General features: G+C 37.8%; 1 pseudogene and 2 gene segments (V, D, J or C); 2 read left to right on the top strand and 1 right to left on the bottom strand.

Annotated features, from left to right (window-relative positions):
• Positions 1 to 24,950, top strand: part of LOC127678018 (immunoglobulin kappa variable 4-1-like) — a 479,901-nt gene that overhangs the window by 155,590 nt on the left and 299,361 nt on the right.
• The window catches only part of LOC127677207 (ornithine decarboxylase-like), a 29,195-nt pseudogene continuing 6,670 nt past the window's right edge, over positions 2,426 to 24,950 (bottom strand).
• On the top strand, positions 4,041 to 4,772 carry LOC127677148 (Ig kappa chain V-V region MOPC 21-like). The segment is given in 2 exon segments: positions 4,041 to 4,146; positions 4,327 to 4,772. Coding segments are annotated over 2 exon segments (498 nt in total).

Here is a 24,950-nt window from a genome sequence, read left to right as displayed (position 1 = left end):
CAACAGATGAATGAATACAGAAAATGTAGTAAATTTACACAATGAAATACTACTTGGCTATTAAAACAATGAATTTATGAAATTCTTAAGCAAATATATGGAACTAGAAAATATCATCCTGAGTGAGGTAACCCAATCAGAAATGATCACACATGGTATGTACTCACTGATAAGTGAACAATAGACAATGTGTGTGGAATTCCTACAATACAACTTATGGAACATATGAAGCTCAAAAGGAAGGAAGAACAAAGTCCTACTTATAAGGGGGAACAAAATAATCAAGAGAAGTAGAGGATGGGAGGGACTTGGGAGGAAGAGAAAATGGTGAGGTTGTAAAGAAAGGCAGATTCAGGTAGATGAAGAGATGAAGATGTACGGAGAATCAGGAAATTGAACAGAGGTATGTAGCAATGAGTTATGGGGAACTGGGAATAGCCAATAGAAGTCCTAGATCCCAGGAAAGCAAGAGGCTCCTAGGACCCCTCAGAGATGATGTTAGCTGAAATTCCCCACAAAGTGGAGGGAGAAACTGTAGAGACCATATCCAGAGGTCCAGAGTTTAGTCATGCCTCCCAGGTTGAGGGATGGAGCTATACACTCATCTCCAAAATTTTAACCAGAATTGTTCCTGTCTAATAGAAATACAGAGACAAATATTGGAGTAGAGATCGCAGGAGTGGCCATGAAGAGACAGCTCCATCTAGGATCCCATCCCACAGGCAGACACCAAACCCAGACACTATTGCAGAAGCCAAGAAGTGCTTGCTGTCAGAAGCCTGATACAGCTGTCTTCTGAGAGCCTCTGCCAGATCCTGACCAATACAGATGAGGATTCTCATAGACAACCATTAGACTGAGCAGAAGGGACCTAAAGGAGGAATCACATGAAGGACTGGAGGAGTTGAAGGGACCTTATACGGTATCAATGGAAGGGGAGACCCTCTGTCCTTTGAAGGCTTCAGTGTAGAGGAATGCTAGGTGAGTCAGGCATGGGTAGGTGGTTGTCAGAGCACCCTCATATAATAAGGTTAAGGGGGGATGGGATAGGGTGTTTGGAGTCGGGAATCTGGGAAAGGTGATTACATTTAAATGTAAATAAATAAAGTATCCAATCTTAAAAGACAGAAGGGGTTCATTTGGACTTTCAAAATGTTAAACTGTATGAAAGGAGAAAGCAGGCAGCAGGTGGAAGACTTGGTAGCTGTAGCAGAAGCTCACATCTCAACTTGTATGTATGTATGTATATATGTATGTATGTATGTATGTATGTATGTATGTTATTCATGTGTGTATATTTGTATATATGTGTACCACATGTGTGCTTAACTGGAAATATAAATGGCTAAGAATCATCATGTAAATGCTTGGAATGAATCAACCCTCATTCTTTTATAAGAGAAGCAAGTGTTCTTAACTACTGAGTTGAGTCTCTATCCCCAAACCTTTCTTTTAAAAATATTTCTCCCTTTTCATCTTCTCCATTCCTTCTCTCTCTACTCCACCTCTCTTTCCCTCTCTCTTCCTGTCTCTTCCTCTCTCTCTCCCACTCTCTGTCTCTCTGTGTCTCTGTCTCTCTCTGTCTCTCTCTGTCTCTCTCTGTCTCTGTCTCTGTCTCTCTCTCTCTCTCTCTCTCTCTCTCTCTCTCTCTCTCTCTCTCTCTCCCCCTCTCTCTCTCTCTCCTTTCTCTCTGCCATTCTTGAATTTTTTTACAGGAAGTTGACTTCCAAATTCTGTATGATACTTTCAACAGTTACTAGATGCTAATGCAGGTGAAGTCAAGGGTTGAGGGAACCGTCAGGGTTTCTGCAGCAAGGTTCAAGGAAACTCACATGCCCTTCCTAGGAAGTGGCCAGGCCAACAGGTAATTAGACAGATGGAATTCATTACCAACAGACTCTGGGCACCAAAGTTCAGAGTCAACTGCACACACTTGGAATGGACTAAGCAGATTGGTGCTGTACAGAGATAGAGGGCACAGACTTTTACCATATACCTCTCCACTTGCAGTGCTGGGATAGACTCACTGCAGTGATACAGCAAGAAGCCTGTGCAGAAGTTTGTGCCTTCTTTAAGGGATACTTGCAAACATTCCCTGATTCCCAATTACTTCAAGATACCTTATTTTCAAAATGGGTCGCAACTTAAGCTTTTGGCCCAATCTACCAATGTACAAACAACAATGCTTGCTCAGCAGCTTAGGAGCACACATTAGTATCATGTATGAAAAGTGAATAAAATCCATAGAAAACAAATATTCAAAGTTTCCACAGGAACACAGTTAAGCGTGACCCCCCCCCCCATCTCTTTGCCTTCCATACTGCAATGATGCCAACCCTACTCTTAAAAAGACATTCCAACCTAATAGTAATTAAGTTAAATGCCCCCCAAATTCCTTAATTCAAGCTAAACCTGCAGGCAAGAGCTACAAGAATGACATGTACACATTGATACTAGCAGAAGCACAGGCTGTAGGGTGATGGTCCATCCCGCTCTACTGGGCACAAGACATGGTCAGAGAGTTGACATCCTGCTCCTCCACTTCCAGTGGGAATTCATGGCTCTGGATCTCCTCAATGAGTTGTCATATTGGCCATGATGTTTGGCCTCTGAAATCCATTGAAAGTAGAAGCAGTAGCAATGGTGTATGCATCCATTTTCTTAAACAGCATCCAACCACCCATATTCATTTCAGGAAGTTAAGTTATGGAGCTCAAGGTTCTGATCAAGGATATCACATATTGAGACCCAGATACTGGATGGATAATACTTCTCAACTGGCTTGGGTCTCTTCTGCAGTAGGGCCTTCACATGTGCATAATCATAAAGAATGCAGTTAAACAATCCATACACTCCATCATTCATATAATAATGAAGGTTTGCTCATTTGACTCATCTTCATCATCAGAGGCAGTTTGCTTCTTCCAAGTGTGAAAGTTGATCATAGTATCTGTCCAACTCAGCTATTATTTTCATTCAAGAGTCTGATAGGAATTACTTGTCTAGAGCTTGGTTGATCACACTGGTGATCTCTTCAAATGTAAACTTTGTACCAACAGCAGCTTGGGTGCTCACTGTGGCTTTCTGTCATTACACTTGGCTGTGTAACACAGGGAAGAAATTTAGCCACCTCAGTTGATTCTTTAGAGTGTCTCAGGTCTCCAAAATAGAAAACATCCTTATCATCAGAGGAAGAGACTTCATTCATTCTTTTGGCCAAAAATGCCCTTAGCATTAAAGCTTTCATTGAGGATATGGCAGTCAAACTCTTCCTTAGTAAATCTGCTCATGGTTCTCTATGTGCCTTAAGAAAACCTAGAGATTAAATTAGATTATCACCTGCTCATCTCAAGGCCCTTATGCAAGAACTCTAAATTCTGTCTCTATGAAGCAGTGAAAACACTCACAGTACAGGGGTGCAGCTTGCTGTTCCCACAGAGACTCTACCACAGAACTGGAGGAGAGCCCTGTTATCTACAGGCTTCTGCCTCATCAATGCCACTGCAGAGACTGACCGAAGGGGGCCCTGAGCTTCTGTCTGATTATGGCTGTCGGTGATAGCAGCTACAGAGACTGACCACCATATTTCTCTTACCTCCCCAATTCAATATTCCTTCTCCTCTTCATCCTTTTCTATCTGTCCTCTCCTTTTCCCTATTTACTTCTTTCTTTCCTTTCTTCTTTTCCACTTCCCCTGTTTATTTCGATGTTGTTATAAGGTTTTATTTTTTCTCCTCAGGATTGAATCAAAGATAACTACTATTAGTATTTCTATTATTTCTTTTGTTTGGCACTATTATTTCTGTTTAATGGATGCCTGTCAGGAGAGCATCTTCACACTTGCAGTTTCAGAGCTTTAAATTTGTCCTTCAGCTTCTATGATGACTTACTTAACATTGATTACTTCCTGTCTTTGATAATACTTTTGGCTGTTGATTTGACCTGGATACTCTCACACAGTGGTTTCTAGGCAATTTATTTCCTTTTTTGATGACTATTTTGCATAGGTCTCTAGAGGTCAGCCCAGGTGCCCACGATTTATAAACTCGGCCTTTGCAGTGTGATTTGAAATGCCTCAGACCATCATGGGCATCAAGATGCAGTCACAGACTCAGATCTTCTTATTCATGTTGCTCTGGTTGTCTGGTGAGACATTTAAATACATTGTATTACATTAAAATTAATTCATTTGGAAAGAAATAGTTATTTACTATAGGAAGCCAATATTATGCAGAAAATTCCATTAGAAAGACAGTTTGGATTCTAAGATTTGTATCATGTGTTTGTGTGTATAAGTGTATACTTATTATCTATTTCTGATTGCAGGTGTTGATGGAGACATTGTAATGACCCAGTCTCACAAGTCTTTGTCCACATCAGTAGGAGAAAGCATCACCATGAACTGCAAGGCCAGTCAGAATGTGAATAGTTATGTAAACTGGTACCAACAGAAGCCAGGGCAGTCTCCTAAACTGCTTATCTATAGGGCATCCAACCGCTTCACTGGGGTCCCTCATAGATTCACAGGAAGTGGATCTGGAACAGATTTTACTCTCACCATCAGCAGTGTACAGGCTGAAGACCTTGCAGATTATTACTGTCAGCAGGATTATAGTAATCCTCCCACAGTGCTTCAGCCTCATACACAAACCTCTGAGATTCTAACCAGCTGCCTGCAGCACAATCCCCAGACTTATATACTTCCCCTTCTGCCTGCAGCTGCTATACCTAACTGTTACAAAATTTGATAAAAACATTTTTAGATCCTTTGAATTGGAAGGTCCTTATGGAAAAATAAAGTGAAGAAAAAAAGTCTCATTTTTCTGATGCTTAAATTCTGTGTATTGAACATGGCAAAATCATTATCTTATATTATATCTTATTTTGCCATGAGCCTCCATGGAGTAAATCAAAAGCCTCTGCCATATTCTCACTAGAGGATATAAAAGTGAACTTGGCTTTTGTTTTGCCCAGCTCTGAGAAGTATTCCTCTCTTTTGGCCTCCTGTCAGTATCCCTCCACTTCTACTTCTGGTTATGGTGATGTATTTATACCTGTAATGTTGGTTTTCATAGAAATATAAAATTGTATTGTATATTTTGAGGGTCTTATTTCCACTGTCTCCTCTTTCTGTCACCACCTTTCCCTCCATCTTATATACTTACAGTCCCTAGTCTTCCCTTCACCTATTTCTATGTGACATACATGTGCCCTCTGTCATACACACACACACACACACACACACACACACAGAGAGAGAGAGAGAGAGAGAGAGAGAGAGAGAGAGAGAGAGAGAAAGAGAGAGAGAGAGATTTATGAATCTATAAAAACCTAGGATGCAAAAAATCAGAGGTTTGATTTGTTAAACAACATATCTGACCTATGCTTCCTATTCCTAGGCCACATCTTCCTCTGCTCTTTTCTCATGTACTTTCCCAATGTGGAGACTGTGAAAACACATTTTATACTAAACTACACTAATAGTAAATGTGATTTTGTATCATGAATATTGAGTTTTTTTCTGTCTTACAATAATTAACAGTGTTAAATATTTATTGAACAAATATTTTGTTCTTCAATAAAAACACTATGTTAACTAATTTCAAACATGCATTATTTTAAATTAGCTGAAACCATATTTTGTTTTTGGTATTCATTTTTGAGTTAAGTATCACTGCTCAAGAAACAGGATTCTGATTTCAGAATATTCCACCTGCCCATTCCTAAGAGCTGGTATCAATGATTTGGGCCACCACACTCAGCTTTGAGTAACAGTGTGACTCACAGAGTTAGAACAGGGACAGGAGCTCTTTAAGTTAAAAACAGTTGTTTTGAGAACTCCAAATAAGTTTTATCAGTCTTCATGCAAATAGACCTTCCACATTTCTGTTCCTGTCTTTACAGAATGAACATAGATGTTCAGGTGTACTTGATGAAGATCATTAGATTGTGTGGACTGTGCTAATGTGTTATCTCTTTACAATGACAATGTATCTCAGGAAACAATTTAAAGAAAGGAAACTTTATTTTTTCTCACTGTGTCAGTCCATGGTAGTTTGGTTTCACTGCTGTGGGTTAAATGTGAGATTGGATATTATGGAGGACATGCATTGCAGGAGAATGGTGCTCACCTCTTGGTGGCAGGAATCCAGAGAGTGCAGAAGGGGTAAGGTACAAGTCCAATTTTCTATCTTTAAAAAATTATTCACTCACATGTTACATGCCAACCATTTTCTTCTCCTGACACCTTTCCCAGAAGCCTTAACTTCCCTCTCCTCAAGATTCACTGCTCATCTGTTTCCCTTAAAGCAAGCAAACAATTAAATAAACAAAAACCAAAGATAAAAACAAACAAGCATTTGCACTTAACATGGATATAAACTAAACATAAGATAACAAGTTACAGTAAGACTGGGCACAAAGGCTCATATCATGCTGGCTAAAGCAACTCAGTAGGAAGCAAATGGTTCCAAAAGCACACAAAAGAGACAATGACATCCTTATGTTTCAATGTTAGGATTCCAACAAGATCACTGTTAGGATTCCAACAATACCCAGCTATATAACCCTTATGTATATGCAGAGATTATAGATCATACTTTGTCTTACGGAGGTCCATGAAGGCCACTTCAGGTTATGTGAGGTTTAGGAGCCCTAATTTGGCAATTCTTTAGGCCATGTTCTCATAGTGTCCCAGATCTCTCTTGCTCTTACCATCCTTTCTCTTTTCTACAAAGTTCCCCTGGGTCTTTCTAGTGTTTCCTCTGTGTTTCTGTATCTAATCCCATCAGATCCTTGATGATATTTTTTTGATGACAATTTTGTTGGATCCATCTCTGAGTATAGCAGAATGTCATTAGTAAATATTTCACTGAATTTTATTATTTCAGTCATGTTTGGTTTTATCATCACATCCTTGGTTGTCCATCCTCTGGTTCCTGGCCATCCAGGTTGTTTCAGGTTCCTAGAACAGGACCAATCATCAGTTGGCCTATCACAAACTTACTGTAATACCATAACTCCAGCACAACTTGGAGCCTTGAGAGATTGTAGTCCAAAGGTTTTGTGTCTGTGTTGGTGACGAGTCCCACCACTGGAAGCCTTGCCTGGTAACAGAAGATGGCTAGTTTTGGCTCAGTATCAGGCATTACTAGGTGTTTTTACTAGAAGCACTTTCATAGATTCCATGGAATTTCCACTACAGTATCCTTCCATATTGCCCTCGAATGGGCCCCACTTTCAGTTACCTCCCCAATACTCTCTTCCTCCATAAAGCACCCACCTGATTTCTTCTGTTTCCACTTCACTTTACCCTCAGTCCACCTGTAAAATATATTCTATTTCTCCTTCTCAGGGAGATCCATGCTTGTATTCTCCTGTGAACTCTCCTTGTTACTTTTCTTTTTTGAGGGTCTGTGGATTTCAGCATGATTATCTTTGAGTTAAGTGATTATTTGCACATTAATGAATATATACCATGGCAGCTGAGATGGATGTCTTCAGTCCACCATTTGCACCAGAGAGCCAGGTGGCTCCAGAGCCTTCTGTGCATAGCCCACCACAAGAGAGTGATCTCTCCGCAGCGTTTTCACATCTGAGCACAGAGGTGAGGTCTCCAACTTCTCTCCAGAGGGAAACAGCTAGGAGTATACAGGGCATTTGATCAGTGAAGAAGCTGGGTCAGAAGTCTTCTGGCTGCCATTTGTACCAAGGAGCCAGCCAACTCCACAGCCTTAAGTGCAAAGACACTGACAGTATGTCTCCCAGGAGTACAGACACAGGCTTACACACCCACAGGAGGGACAAGCTCCAGCCAGAGGCAGCAAGACCTACTAAGACCAGAGATAACCAGATGGTGAAAGGCAAGCACAAGAACCCTTCCAACAGAAGCCAAGGCTACTTGGCAGCATCAGAACCCAGTTGTTCCACCACAGCAAGACCCGAAAACCCCAACACACCGGAAAAGCAAGAGTTCGAATTAAAATCACATCTCATGATGCTGATAGATGATTTCAAGAAGGACATAAATAACTCCCTTAAAGAAATACAGGAGAACATGTGACAACTGGGAAAAACCCTTAAAGAGAAAATACAAAAGTCCCTTAAAGTGTTATGGAAAACACAAACAATGAAGTGAAGGAACTGAACAAAATCATACATGATCTAAAAGTGGATGTATGAACAATAAAGAAATCACAAATGGAAACCACTCTGGAGATACAAAGCCTTGGAAAGATATCAGGAGTCATAGATTCAAGCATCAACAAGAGAATACAAGAGATACAAGGAAGAATTGCAGGTGCTGAGGATACATAGAAAACATTGACTAGGAGTACACAGGGCTTTCGATCAGTGGAACAGCTGGGCCAGAGCAGCTGGGTTACTCAACAGTCAAAGAAAATGCAAAATTCAACAAGTTTATAACCCAAAACATGCAGGAAATCCAGGACACAATGAGAAGACCAAAACCTAAGGATTATAGGTATAGAAGAGACTGAAGATGTACAACTTGATGGGCCAGCAAATATCTTCAGCAATATTATATAAGAGAACTTTCCTAACCTAAAAAAAGAGATGCTCATGAACATACAAGAAGCCTACACAACTCCAAACAGACTGGACTAGAACAGAAATTCCTTCTGTCACATAATAATCAAAACACCAAATGCACTAAACAAAGAAGGAATAGTAAAAGCAGTTAGGGAAAATGGGCAAGTAACTTATAAGGGCAGACCTATCAGAATTACACCAGACTTCTCACCAGAGATGATGAAAGCTAGATGATTCTGTGCAAATCTCATACAGACCCTAAGAGAACACAAATGCCAGCACAGACTACTATAGCTAGCAAAACTCTCAATCACCATAGATGGAGAGACCAAGATATTCCACGACAAACACAAATTTACACAATATTTTCCCACAAATCCAGGCCTACAAAATGATAATTGATGGAAAATATCAACACAGGGAGGGAAACTACAGCCTAAAAAAAGCATGAAACTAATCTTCCAACAAACCCAAAAGAACCTACACAAACGTAAAAGTAACATCAAAAGTAACAGAAAGCAGCAATCCCTAATCCTTAATATCTCTTAACATCAATAGACTCAGTTACCGAATAAAAAGATATCGACTAACAGAAATATTTTTATGTAAATCTTCAATTTTACCAGGAAATGTTTATAATTTCTCTTTCAATCAATTTAGTAATTTTTATGCCTATCACTTTATCTGTATTATTTTTTCATGATGATCTTCAATTTTAACATCTTTTTCTATATATTTTTTTTAATTTTAATTTTTAATTTTTTCAATTTTAATTTTTTAAATTTTAAAACCTTTTTTCAATTTTACCTGAAAACCTTTATAATTCAACTTTCAATCAGCTTATAATTATTTTATGCCTACAATTTTATCTCTATAATTTTCCATCATATACTTCAATTTTAATGCTTTTCTATATTTTTTTCAATTTTATCGGAAATATTTCCATGTCAATCTTCAACTTCATCAGAAAATATTTATAATTCCACTTTCAATCAACTTAGAAATACTTTCATGCCTACCATTATTATATCTATATAAAATTTTCCATGATAATCTTCAATTTTAACATGTTTTTCTTCATTTTTCTACATTATCAGAAATACTTTCCATGTAAATCTGCAATTCTATGATAAAATGTTTTTAATTCCTTTTTTCAATGAATTTAGCAATGTTTTTGTCTACCATTTTATTCTTTAATTTTCCATGAAAATAGTCAATTTTGACATCTTTTTCTATATATCTCTTCTATTGTATCAGAAATAATTTCCATGTAAATCCTCAAGTTTATCATAAAATGTTTTTACTTCCTTTTTTAGTAAAAGAACTTGCTTTTCAAAAAAAAATATGCATGCATGAAGCTAAAAAATAAATTAATATATACCATGTTTATTTGGTGGGTGGTCTGGGTTACATCAGGAAGGTTTTTTGTTTTTGCAATTTTACCCAATTTTATGCTAATCACATTTTCTTTTTAATATGAGCAGTAGTCCATTGTGTAAAGTTACCACAATGTATCTCGAAGTAGCTTGATTCCCAGTTTTCTTAGGAAACTTCATACTTATTTTCATAGTGGCTGTAGAAGTTTGCATTCATACCAATAATGGAAGATTTTCTCCTTGCCAGCATGATCTGTCACTTGTTTTTTTGATGATATCCATTCTCACAGGTATAAGATGGAATCTCAAAGTAGTTTGACTTGCATTTTTCTGAAGGCTAAGTATGTTTAACATTTCAAGTGTTATTCATCCATTCAAGATTCCACTGCTTAGATGTGTACATGATATTTCTGTACATCATGGATTATCATTTTAAAAGTAGTGCATGAATTATAGTAGTCAGGCCAAAAGGAAATTACCCATATAAGTTTGTGGGTTTTATATAAAAGTAATTTACAAAATTAAAAGATCATATTACTTTTCAGTTTTTTCATTTCAGTTAAATTCAATTTTACAAAATTTTAATTTCAAAAATAAAAGCAATCCCAATAAAAAAAATAGTAGATTTTGTGTGTTACTATTTAAAACAACAAATCATTTGAAATGTAAATAAAAATACATCGAATAAAATTAAAAAAAATAAACTTTACCATCAAAGTAAGTGCCAGAATTTACTGAAAATGAAGATATAACACACCCCAATCTATGGGATATGATGAAGACATGCCTAAGATGAAAATTTACAGCACTGAATGCCTACTTGAAAAATTTGAGGAATCTCTAGATAATAACTCAATGATAAGCTATAGGCTTTGCTTTGGAATAATGAACAACAACAATAATGGAAACCCACCAAACAGTAGATGGAAAGAATAGTCAAAATCATGGTACAAATTAATAACTATGTTATTTTCTTTTTTGTCTTAGAATTTAATGACTATCGCATATATATATATTGGTTATACTATTCTAATCTACAGAGTTGGAAAATACTTTAGTATCATAGTTGGATGGCAATTTAGTTCAGCGTGGGCTCCATCCTAGACTCCAATTTTTAGGACATAAGTTATTTTCATTTCTTCAGTAACACATACATCATTCTACAATGTATTGTTTAGTTAACAGGGGTTTGCATACTTAATGTGGCTTCTACTGTTGTTTATATCTTTCATGGTCACACAAAGTGTAGGGTATTATTTCAATTTTTCTGTTTGTTGAAGCTTGCTTTTTACTATACAACCGGTTTTGGAGAAAGTTCTATGAAGTGCCTAGAAGAATTTATTTTCTTCAGTATTTGGATGAAATGTTCTACAGATGTCAGGTTATTTGTTTTATGATGTAACATACTTTTGTATATTCTATTATTAGATCATGCTTTTCTGTTGCTTTTTACTAGGATGACATATCTATTGGTGATATAGGTTTGGGGTTTTTTTGCTGTTGTTTTTTTGTTTTTGTTTTTGTTTTTTTTTTTCAAGACAGGTTTTCTCTGTGTAGCTCTTGGCTCACCTGTAACTCACTCTGTAGACCAGGCTCTCCTCGAACTCAGAAATCTTCCTGACTCTGACTCCCAAGTGCTGTGATTAAAGGCGTGTGCCTCCACCACCTGGCATAATCTGTGGCTTTTTATATCATCATATTGTTTTAAGTAATTGGTTATGCTGTGTTTGTTTTGTATCTGAATGTATTTTTATAGTATTCTTTTGATGGATTCATCTGTTATTGCATATTAAGTGCCCATTTTTATTTGTTGTATTTTGGATTTAAAAATCAATTTTTGTTAGACACTAAAATATCTATACATCCTAATGACATTACACTACATTATGGTTACTCATTTTATTGTGTGATTAAAAATGAGAGAGGAGCAATTGGAAGCTCAAAGGGAGTTTCTATATAGCAGTTGGTGCTCTATTGCAAGAAATGCTGGTGTTGATACTGTATCACATGTTTGACAGTATTTTATTTCATAAGTACTTTCATTTTTTTATTTTTTTAAGTTTTAAATATATTTTATTACATATATTCTTTATTTACATTTCAAATGATTTCCCCTTTCCTGGTTCTCCTCTCCCCTTAAGTCCCATAATCCCTCTCCCCTCCCCCTGTTACCCAATCAACACCCTCCTGTTTCCCTGTCCCTACTCTGCTGCACTGAACCTTTCCAGGACCAGGGTCCTCTCCTTCCTTCTTCTTGGACATCATTTGATATGTGAATTGTGTCTCTGGGTATTCTGAGCTTCTGGGTTAATATCTACTTATCAGTGAGTGAATACCATGTGTTTTCTTTTGTGCTTGGGTTACCTCACTTAGGATGCTATTTTCCAGTTCTACCCATTTGCCTAAGAATTTCATGAATTCATTGTTTTAATAGCTGAGTGGTATTCCATAGTGTAAATATACCACATTTTCTGTATCCATTCCTCCATTAAGGAATATCTGCGTTCTTTCCAGCTTCTGGCTATTATAAATAGGGCTGCTATTAACATAGTGGAGCATGAGTCCTTATTATATGCTGAGGAATCCTCTGGGTATATGCCCAGGAGTGGGATAATGGGATCCTCCAGTAGTATCATGTCCAGTTTTCTGAAGAACCGCCAGATTGATTTCCAGAGTGGTTGTACCAGCTTGCAAACACATACATTTTAATAGTATAAATGAATACATTTCAGGTTAGGTAGACAAGTGGAGTAAGTGGAATGAATAGTAATTTGAGCTGGTGAGGGGGCATTCACAGATATTAAGTTTTCATTTGTCTTTAATTTTAAAATTGAAAGAAGTGGAGAACTAATGGGGCTGAGCACAGAAACCCAGAAGTAGGAGCTCAAATGACCCAGGAGAAAGAAATGTGAATTACTTGTGCAGGGAGGGAGTCGTGGGCAGGGGAAGATTTGCTCTGGAAAAGACTGCTGGGTAGAGGGAGAAGAAAGGTAGGCGAAAGAACCTCACTATACCAGAAAAAAAAATGTGAGGGGGAATTGCATTCAATTGGAAATATCAGAATCACTTTCAGTAGAGAGATATGAAGGTGAATCTCCCATCTGTGTTGCAGATGGAACAGACAACCTCCCAGAAATGTAACAGAATCATTAGTACAGGCTCTCATGACATTTGAAAATTCTTTTCAGACATCCAGGGCACCTTGTTCGAGCTTTTGATCATCTTCATGTTTCAATATTGCAATTACCATGTGTCAGTGCTCTATTCAAAATGTTAATTATTGAAGCTCAGAGGAAACTGACTCCTATGCAGCCATAATTTCATACAATATAATTTTAGAACTTGAACTATTTTTCTATTATCCTGTTAGTCATGGAAACACAGCTGAGAGAGTCTATGGTCTTGTAATTTTCATTTTCAATGGATTTTTAAAGATAATCTTCATTTTAAAAACAGCCTTGTCACTGAATATGCATTTATCTGAAATAAATCAAATTGCCTTTGGTGGAGTGAGACAGTTCAGACAGTTTGTATAAGTGTATTTTAACAACTAAAGGGTATCGTGCTAAGCAAAGGTTTTTTTTTTTTTTTTTTTTTTTTTTTTAATCATATTCTTTCATTAAGGCCGTTCTCCACCAACACTACCATAAGAATCAGGAGAATAGTTTAAGTCATGGAGAGTCTATTGATTTCTCTTGATCTGCTTCGATGCCATCCCACAAGCCTGCTTAGCCATTCTAGGTAGATTTGCCTCATGCAAGGGGAATATCCTGGCTGACTATGGCTTAGCCTGGTTTACCAGGCATCCCCATAGTACAGGTGAGGCTCCACCAGGCAATAGACAGCTGATCTAAGAAAAGATAGCACAACCTCGAGATCATGTCTTGGTAGGTTTGGTGTAGAATTTAATACCTTTAAAAGTGTTTTATACAATCATTTGGAAAAGGAAGGCATTCCATGAAAAGTGTTATCTTCTCTCTCTCTCTCTCTCTCTCTCTCTCTCTCTCTCTCTCTCTCTCTCTCTCTCTCTCTCTTTGTGTGTGTGTGTGTGTGAGAGAGAGAGAGATGTACATGCATGTGTGTGTGTGGGGAGGGGTGGTAATATGCATGCCTCTGTTCATATGTGCCAAGGACACCGGAGGAGTCAGGTATCCTACTATCTCTCTTTGCACTATTCCCTGGAGCCAGTTTCTCTTACTAGACCTGAGACTGGGCTGTCAGTTAGTAAGCCCTGGCTATCCTCCTGTTTCCACTGACACTGCCCACCTCTCCAACCATGCTGTACTTGTTGGTATCCCAGGCCTATTTTTACTTGGCTGTTGGATATATAGTCTTATTTGCTTGAACGATTATGCACCAGGCCCTCTCTCCAGCCCCTATTTCAGTTTACTGAGACAGGACTCTGAACATATTCCAGGCTTGTCTTTCTTTACAGTTTTTTCTTTTTTTCTTTTCTGTATTCTTTGTTTACATTCCAAATGCCTTCCCCTTTCACTGTTCCCCCTCCCCATAAGTCCCATAAGCCCTCTTCCCTCTGCCCATTTCCCAATCAGCCCCCTCCCATTTCTCTGTCCTGCTACTCCTCTACAATGCTGGATCAAGCCTTTCCCGGACCAGGGCCCTCTCCTTCCTTTTCTTGGGAATCATTTGCTATGTTAATTGTGTCTTGAGTATTTAGAGCTTCTGGGCTAATTAATATCCACTTATCAGTGATTACATTCTATGTGTATTCTTTGTAATTGGTTTTACCTCACTTAGGATGATATTTTCCAGTTTCAACCAGTTGCCTAAAAAAATTAATGAATTCATAGTTTTTAATTGCTGAGTAGTATTCCATTGTGTAAATATACCACATTTTCTGTATCCATTCCTCCATTGAGGGACATCTGGGTTCTTTCCACCTTCTGGCTATTATAAATAAGGCTGCTACGAACATAGTGGAGCATGTGTCCTTATTGCATGCTGGGGAATCATCTGGGTATGTGCCCAGGAGTGGTAAAACAGGGTCCTCTGGAAGTGTCATGCCCAGTTTTCTGAGGAACCGCCAGACTGATTTCCAGAGTGGTTGTACCAGCTTGCAATCCCACCAGCAGTGGAGGAGTGTTCCTCTTTCTCTACATCTTCGCCAACACCTGCTGTCTCCTGAGTTTTTAATCTTAGCCATTCTGAGTGTTGTGAGGTGAAATTTCAGGGTTGTTTTAATTTTCATTTCCCAAGCAAATAGTCTCAGGAAAGAAGTCGGAATAGCCATTCTAATATCAGATAAAATTGACGGTCAACTTAAAGTCATCAAAAGGGACACAAAAGGAGACTTCTTACTAGTACAAGCGCTTTCATAAATAATAATCAGTTCTAAATGTTAGCTAAACTGAAAAGAAACTTATTTATTTTAGAGCAAACAATTTATGTGAATTTAAATATTAAAGTTTCTAGTGTGTAATGTTTATCAAATGCACTATTTATACAACAAACCATACAAAATATATATTTAAATTTTGATCTTAAATCATTATTCAATGCATTTTTGAAAGGTGCTTTATTATCACCTGTATCCCAAAGACAGTATCACAATGCCATTTGGCAGATTTAGGCATGTATTTGTGGGTATGCTTTTCTCTCTCTCTCTCTCTCTCTCTCTCTCTCTCTCTCTCTCTTTCTTTCTTTCCTTACTTCCTTCATTCCTTTCTTTCCTTCCTTCCTTCTTTCCTTACTTCCTTCCCTCTCTCCCTCCCTCCCCTTCCACATTCCCTCCTTCCCTTCTTCCCCTCCTGTACTCATTCCTTCCTTCCCTCCCTATTCCCTCACTCCTTTCTTTCTTTCTTTCTTTCTTTCTTTCTTTCTTTCTTTCTTTCTTTCTTTCTTTCTTTCTTTCTTTCTTTCTTTCTTTCTTTCTTTCTTCTTTATTTCCTTCCTTCCTTCTTTCTTTCTTCCTTTCTTCCTTCCTTCCTTCCTTCCTTTCTTTCTTTCTTTCTTTCTTTCTTTCTTTCTTTCTTTCTTTCTTTCTTTCTTTCTTTCTTTCTTTCTTTCTTTCTTTCATTCTTTCTTTCTGTCCAATCCAGCCTTTGTTGCTTCCCCTTCTGGTCCCCTTACCACAGTTTCTTATCTCTTTCTTTCTTCCTCATGCTTCTGAGAGGGTGCTTCCTTCCCCACCCTACCTCCCTTTTTCATGAGGCATCAAGTCTCTAGATTATTAGGAGCTCATTAAGGCCAGACCAGAAACAGTCCTCTGCTGTCAATGTGCCTGGGGCCTCAGATCCACCACTGTATGTAGTCTGGTTGGTGGCTCAATCTCTGCAACTCCCTTGTATCCAGTTAGTTGAGACTGCTGGTTTTCCTATGGGGTAGCTCTCCCATTCAGCTTCTTTAATCATCACCCAATTCAACCATAGGGGTCTTTTACATCAACAGTTGGGTATAAATATCAGCATTTGTCTCAGTCAGATTCTAGTTGAACTTCTCAGAGGATAGCTATGCTCCTGTCTGCAAGCACATCAATGCATCACACAGTGGAATACTGTTCATCTATTAGAAATGAGGGCATTATAAAATTCTCAGGCAAATGAATGGAACTAGAAAATATCATCTTGAGTAATTAACCCAGACCCAAAAGGACATGACTGGTATGTACTCACTGATAAGTGGATATTAGCCAAAAAGTAAAGAATGTCCATGATACATCTCAGAGACCATAAGAAGTTAAAGAAGAAAGAAGGCCCAGGTGAGAATGTTTAATGTCACTTAGAAAGGGAACAAATAAGGCTGCTATGAACATAGTGGCACATGTGTCCTTATTGCATGCCTGGGAATCCTCTGGGTATATGCCCAGGAGTGGTATAGCAAGGGTCCTCCGGTAGTGTCATGTTCATTTTTCTGAGGAACCTCCAGACTGATTTTCAGAGTGGTTGTATCTTCTTGCAATCCCACCAGCAGTGGAGGAGTGTTCCTCTTTCTCCACATCCTCACCAACACCTGCTGTCTCCTGAGTTTTTAACCTTAGACATTCTGACTGGTGTGAGGTGAAATCTTAGGGTTGTTTGGATTTGCATTTCCATAATGACTAATGATGATAAGTATTTCTTGAGGTGCTTCTCAGGATCTGAATTTCTTCAGGTGAAAATTCTTTGTTTAGATCTGCACCCCATTTTTAATAGGGTTATTTGGTTTGCTGGGGTCTACCTTCTTGAATTCCTTGTATACATTAGATATTAACCCTCTATCGGATGTAGGGTTGGTGAAGATCTTTTCCCAATTGGTTGGTTGCTGTTTTGTCCTTTGGAATGAAGGAGTCCTTTGCCTTACAGAAAATTTGCAATTTTATGAGGTCCCATTTGTCAATTCTTTATCTCAGAGCATAAGCTATTGGTGTTCTGTTCAGGAACTTTCCCCCTGTGCCCATGTCCTCAAAGGTTTTCCTCAGTTTCTTTTCTATTAGTTTCAGTGTATCTGGTTTTATGTGGAGGTCCTTGATCCACTTGGAGTTGAGCTTATTACAAGGAGAAAAGAGTGGATCAATTTGCAATCTTTTGCATGCTGACCTCCAGTTGAACCAGCACCATTTGTTGAAAAGGCTATCTTTTTTCCACTGGATGTTTTCAGCTCCTTTGTCGAAGATCAAGTGACCATAGGTGTGTGGATTCATTTCTGGGTCTTCAATTCTATTTCATTGGTCCACTTGTCTGTTGCTGTGCCAATACCATGCAGTTTTTAATATTATTGCTCTGTAGTATTGCTTGACGTTTGGGATATTGATTCCCCCAGAAGCTCATTTACTATTTAGAATAGTTTTAGCTATTCTGGGTACCACTATGTTCATAGCAGCCTTATTTATAATAGCCAGAAGCTGGAAAGACCCCAGATGTCCCTCAATGGAGGAATGGATACAGAAAATGTCGTATATTTGCACAATGGAATACTACTCAGCAATTAAAAACAATGAATTCATGAAATTTGTAGGCAAATGATTGGAACTGGAAAATATCATCCTAAGTGAGGTAACCCAATCACAAAAGAATATACATGGAATGCAATCACTGATAAGTGGATATTAACTAGCCCAGAAGCTCTGAATACCCAAGACACAAGTAGCATATCAAATGATGCCCATGAAGAAGTATGGAGCTGGCCCTGATCAGGGAAAGGCCTGATCTAGTATTGTAGGGGAGTACAGCACAAGATGCAGGGTAGTTTTCTCTTCATGACCAGAGTGGCCCCAGCATGCTGGTTACAATAAAAATTCCTCATGTGTTTTGCATTGGAAAAAAAGGCCAGAGGGGAGAAAAATAATTGATGAGTTAATATATAAAAAAGATATCCACTCTTATAAGTGTTCATATTTTCCAAAATTTACATAGGAAATCCCAGACTCTTAGAGGGCATCAAGAGGTGGATTCTCTAGGTAGAGGGAAGATGAGGGGCTCTTAACAGCAAACTGGTAATCATGCCAGGGATGAGACAGGAGATGTAATAACAATGAAAATCACCTACCTGTGTAGCAGCCCCGGGTATCCAATGGGCATAACAGTTAGAAACGCTGATAGTCTATATTCTGATTCATTATACTTGCAAGGCTTTTTGTTTGTTTGTTTATACTTAAGATACTATATTTTTCAATATTGTTGGTATTTCAAAGTTAGTGTTCTCTAGTGTTTCTATGTTCTTATTGAGTTTCTTCCTCAAGTCCTAAATTGTCATTGTCTACTACATCAGCCTTATATTTGTATTTTCTTGAGCATCACTTGATTGTTTATTGTCCTTTATCTTTCTCCTTAAATTCATAGAGATTTTTCTTTGTATCTGCCTTTAAATTTCTTGAATTCTCTGATGAAGTTAATGGTTGTTCTTTTGAATTCTCCATCCCATGATTCATCTAGGTAATTCTCATTGGCAAGCATCTCTTAAAGGTTTTGTACTTGCAGGTTTTAGAGAAAAGGTGCCTGATTAATCTTTAATAGTGATGGTAATACTGCAATGAGATCTTGACATGTGAATTTTTGTTAGTTCTAAGTTAATATGCACAAAGCAAGTTCAGCCAAAAGAGAGTGTGGGACGATTGGATTTAAACACTTGAAATGGTTTAGAAGGAAATAAATCAGGTAAACATAGAATCATTAGAAGCAGAATGGTGTTCTCAGTCCAGGTCTTGAATGACAGGTTACATGTGGCTCAGAAAAGATGTTGATGTCACATAGGAGTGCCCTAGGTGTGGATGTGTGGGCGGGAATGGTCCTGGCAGAAGCCTAGACGTTGCTTGCTGCACAGGTATGGGTGACCAACCACACTTTTCACATTGGCTGTAAGACTAGGGCCACCTCTGTTTTGTTGAGAAAGGTTGTAGCTTGAAGGGGTCAGGGAAATTTCTAGGAATACCCTGTGGGAAAGGGTATGAGAAATCTGGCTAATTATATAAGCTTTGTATTTTATTTTCCCCCGATATTTGGAACTCTAAAATTCCCTTCTTAATTCTTACCTTAAACAAACTACTATTCACCCTGATGATGATGAATTTATGTGACTCTGTGGGCTTCAAATACTTTCTTTTGCTACTCATACCCACCTTTATTACATTGTGGTAATACAGAATTCAGAGTATTAATTTACTTTTCCTATGATTGTTGAGACCTGTTTCATATCCTATACATGGTAGAATTTGAGAAACATTCCAGGAACTACTGAGAAGAAAAGATATTCTTACTGGACATTCAGGAATTTCTGCTAAGTCCAGTTGATTTATGGTTTCACTTAAATTGTAGTCCTCCTAAGTTTGACTTCTTTTAGTTATTTTTATTAAGTGATTATTTTATTAATTTATATCCTAAATGTTGTCCCCTTTCCCAGTCCCTGATCAATGAGTTCCTCCCCTCATCCACCACCCCTTTCACCTTTGAGAGGGTGTTCCCCAGGAACCCCGATTCCTGGAATAGATGATTAGGTGTATCCTCTCCAACTAAGGCTAGACAAGTCAGTCTTGTGCTACATATGTGTTGTGGGCCTTGGATTAGACTCTGTATGATCTTCGGTTGGTGTCTTAAGCTTTTTGAACTCCCAGGAGACCAGGTTATCTGACACTGTTGTTCTTCCTATGGGGTTCCCATTTATCTTAGTTAGGGTTTCCATTGTTTTGAAGAGACACCATAATCAAGGCTTCTGTTAGTAAGGGCACACTCTGGCTCAGTGGCCTCTCTCTTTGCAGTATGCACACTAGTCCCTTTTCTGTCTCTCTTCTATGATTTTTCTAACTATTATAGCCAGGACTCTCTGTAGCTTCCTTCTCTGTTATTTTCTTCTTTTTTTTCCCATTTCTTCTCCTCCTCTCCTCTCTCTGTCTCAGCAAACTGCTCTAAATCTCTCTATAGACTTTCTCAACAACCTGCACTAAATCTCTCTACAGACTTTCTCAACAACCTACATTAAATACTTCTATAGACATTCTCAACAAACTACACTAAATCACTCTAGCCTCTGAAGCTTTTTTTAGTCCTGTTATCTCCAGTAGCCTGGTCTATAAAATCCATGGTTACAGTAGCTTTATATTCCTTGCCCCTGGGGTCATAGGGTGTATATTGGCAGAATGCCTCTATGAGCTGCTCTGTTAAGGCTGCAGGTGACTTATCTGGTCCCTGCTCAACCTCACGTTCCTTGGTCAAATTTTTGGGCTGCCATGCCCTCAAGACCTGCCACTTGAGTCTGGTGTTAGTTCTTTAGGTACCTCTTACCTTTTGTCTGAGGGGTTAAATTTTTGGCTTCCTCTATTACAAATAAAACAGTTTTAAAGAGACTTGAAATATGCTCTTCGTGAGAGAACCACTGTGGTATCAGTGTAGGTGGTCTCAGGTCTTCTCCTGTTTCTCTTCTGTAGTCCTCTCTAAATACAAATTGAGCATAACTACTAGCATTTTGTAAATTATAAACTATAAAATAGACCTAACACCCAGTCTATCAGCTCTGTCAATTAAACAGAACCTTTGTCATCTGTACTATCATAAAAGACTATAAGACTTAACACCTGACTCATGACTTGGTTATAAATTTTCTGTCATCTGAAAACCATCTATTTAAATCTAAATAAGCTTTCTCAAAATTAAACAGTTTGGGTTACCTATGAGACTAATAGTCTTCAACCCCATCAGAAATGCAAGAGTGACCATTATTAACTGAAAATATATAGGAAGCTTAACCCAGTTTCTAAGTTTCAGGTACCTCTTACCTTTTGTCTGAGGGGTTATTTTCTGTTATTTTCTTCAGAAATATATGATCCAAATGATAGAGACTGTTGAACACCTGAAACATTTATACTTCAAAACTTTGGAGCATCTGTCTTCAGCCTTCTGGTGCATGAACATCTGAAAGACTTAAAGAATCAGGAATTATTAAGGATGAGGCATACTGTCTTGGCAGAAATCCAGCTGTCCCAAACTGGAAAAGTGTCCTTTTTCTGGACAGAGTTTGTCTGCAGATGAAGAGAGACAATCTTTGCCTCATGGCTGCCTCACCAGAATAGAAACAGCTCTATAGATGGTCAGTTTCTTCTTTAAATCTAAGAAAGGGAAGCTGTCAGGAACAGAATAGTCTCTACAACAAAAATAAATAACATTAAATATCACATTCCATGGATTTCTGACGTTTTTGAAAACCAACTATCTATGTAAAGTAATGTAGACTGTTGTCTGTTAAACTATCTTCAGCCATTTCTGATTAAAACCTAGAAAACAGCCTAACAATAAACTCAGAGCCTTACATTTTTTATTTGGCCATAAACTCACAGGCTTAAACATCGCAGATCTGTAATAATAGCAGCAAAGAAGGCCTGGATCTAAATCTTGTACTTTCAAAATTTTGGTATTTATACCAATGAAAACCTTGATTTTGAATCAAAATAAATTCTGTATCAAGTAAGAACTTATGCCTTGAACTTAATATCAATTATAAAGTTTTTTATCAAATAAAATTATGTCTATATAATTAATTTTATTTTTCTCCCTGTTTTAAATCTGACCAATTCTATATTCTCTAGAAATCCATTTTGAAAACAATTACAACCCTCTCTGGCCTCAAAAAGCAGGGAATTGGGTGGATGAATCTTCATAACTTCTTCAAGCATAATATGGGAGTTGAGATATGAAGGGGAGTGGTATTTTCTGTAATCTAAATCTCAAAACAAGAGTTTAGTATCACAAAGACAGATTTTTCATTTAATATTTCAGAATCTAGTTCTCTGGATGCCTCCCTACATCATTTCTGGACGATGTCAGAGTCTAATCATGCTTGTTGAGAACATAAAGACAAACCATTTCTTTTTAATCATCATATCCTTGAGCCAGAAAAATCTCATATTTTGACATCTCTCCCAGAGGAACAATATAACCACAAAGTTCAATATCACACCCACCATAATAATCTTAACAATTTAAAACAAGTGAAATAAACTATCTGTACCAGCTTAAACCCAGAATTACTGCACATGCCACCTTGAGTGTCTGGTTAAGACTTATTTTCCCAGTTTCTTTTCTATTAGTTTTAGTGTGTCTGCTTTTATGTGGAGGTTATTCATTCACTTGGACTTGAGCTTAGTGCAAGGAGATAAGAATAGATCAATTTGCATTCTTTTGCATGCTGACCTCCAGTTGAACCAGCACCATTTGGAGAAAAGGATCTTTATTCCACTGGATGGTTGTAGCTCCTTTATCAAAGATCAAGTGACCATAATTTTGTGGGTTCATTTCTGGGTCTTCAATTCTATTCCATTGTTCTACTTGCCTGTCACTGTATCAATACCATGAAGTTTTTAACACAATTGCTCTGTAGTATTGCTTGAGGTCTAGGATACTGATTTCCCCCAGAAGTTCTTTTACTTTTGAGAATAGTTTTAGCTATCCTGGGTGATTTGTTATTCCAGATGAATTTGAGAATTGCTCTTTCTAAGTCTAGGAAGAATTGAGTTGGGATTTTGTTGGGGATTGCATTGAATCTGTAGATTTATTTTGACAAGATGGCCATTTTTACTATATTAATCCTGTCCATCCAAGAGCATGGAAGATCTTTCCATCTTCTGAGGTCTTCTTCGATTTCTTTCTTCAAAGACTTAAAGCTCCTGTCATACAGATCTTTCACTTTTGGTTAGAGACACACCAAGATACTTGACATGGTTTGTGGCTATTATGAAGGGTGTCATTTTCCTAATTTCTTTCTCTTTTATCCTTTGAGTAAGGAAGGCCACTAATTTGCTTGTGTTAATTTTATATCCAGCCACCTTGCTGAAGTTGTTTATCAGCTGTAGGATTTCTCTGGTGGAGTTTTGTGTTCCTTAAGTATAGTATAGTATCATATCATCTGCAAATAGTGATAGTTTGACTTCTTCCTTTCCAAGTTGTATCCATTTGATCTTCTTTTGTTGTCTAATTGCTCTGACTAGAACTTCAAGTACTATATTGAAAAAATATGGAGGACATGGGCACAGGGGAAATTTTCCTGAGCAGAACACCAATAGCTTATGCTCTAAGATCAAGAATTGAGAAATGGGACCTCATAAAACTACAAAGTTTCTGTAAGACTAAGGACATTGTCAAAAGGACAAGAGAGCAAGCAACAAACTTAGAAAAGATCTAATACCAACACTACATCCAACAGAGGGCTTATATCCAAGATATACTAAGAACTCAAGAAGGTAGACTCCAGAGAGCCAAATATCCCCTTAAAAATGGGGTACAGAGGTCTTCTTCCATTTCCTTCTTCAGAGTCTTGAAGTTCTTGTCATACAGATCTTTCACATGTTTGGTAAGAGTCACCCCAAGGTACTTTACACTGTTTGTGGCTATTGTGAGGGGTTCATTTCCCTAATTTCTTTCTCAGCCTGCTTATCCTTTGAGTATAGGAAGGCCACTGATTTGCTTGAGTTGATTTTATAACCTGCTACTTTGCTGAAGTTGTTTATCAGCTGTAGGAGTTCTCTAGTGGAGTTTTTTGGGTCACTTAGGTAGACTGTCATGTCATCTGCAAATAATGATAGTTTGACTTCTTCCTTTCCAATTTGTATCCCTTTGACCTCCTTATGTTGTCTAATTGCCCAAGCAAGTACCTCAAGTACAATATTGAAAAGATAAAGAGAAAGAGGGAAGCCCTGTCTAGTCCCTGATTTTAGTGGGATTGCTTCAAGTTTCTCTCCATTTAGTTTGAAGCTGGCTACCAGTTTGCTGTATGTTGCTTTAACGATGTTTAGGTATGGGCCTTGAATTCCTGTTCTTTTCAAGACTTTAAGCATGAAAGGATGCTGAATTTTGTCAAATGCTTTTTCAGCATCCAATGAAATGACCATGCGTTTTTTTTTCTTTGAATTTGTTTATGTAGTGGATTGCATTGATGTATTTCCATATATTGAACCAACCCTGCATTACTGGGATAAAGCCTACTTGATCATGGTGGATGATCGTTTTGATGTGTTCTTGGATTCGGTTGGCAAGAATTTTATTGAGTATTTTTGCATCAATGTTCATAAGGGAGATTGGTCTGAAGTTTTCTTTCTTTGTTGGATCTTTGTGTGGTTTTGGTATCAGCGTAATTGTGGCTTCATAGAAGGAATTGGGTAGGGTTCCTTCTGTTTATATTTTGTGGAATAGTTTGAAGAGTATTGGTGTTAGGTCTTCTTTGAAGGTCTGATAGAATTCTGCACTAAAACCATATGGTCCTGTGCTTTTTTTGGTTGGAAGACTTTCTATGACCCCTTCTATTTCTTTAGGGGTTATGGGACTGTTTAGATGATCTATTTGGTCCTGATTTAATTTTGGTATTTGGTATCTGTCAAGGAAATTGTCAGTTTCCTCCAGATTCTCCAGTTGTGTTGAGTATAGGCTTTTGTAGTAGGATCTGATGATTTTTTGGATTTCCTCAGTTTCTGTTGTAATATCTCCCTTTTCATTTCTAAAGACTCTGAAGAAGGAGATGGAAGAAGACCTCAAAAAATGGGAAAACCTCCCATGCTCATGGATCATCAGGATCAATATAGTTAAAATGGCCATTTTGCCAAAAGCAATA

The sequence above is a fragment of the Apodemus sylvaticus genome, chromosome 2 (genome assembly GCF_947179515.1).
Source record: "Apodemus sylvaticus chromosome 2, mApoSyl1.1, whole genome shotgun sequence".
NCBI classification, from domain to species: domain Eukaryota; kingdom Metazoa; phylum Chordata; class Mammalia; order Rodentia; family Muridae; genus Apodemus; species Apodemus sylvaticus.
The sequence above is the reverse complement of the archived record's forward strand: the minus strand, read 5'-3'. Positions and strand labels throughout refer to the sequence as shown.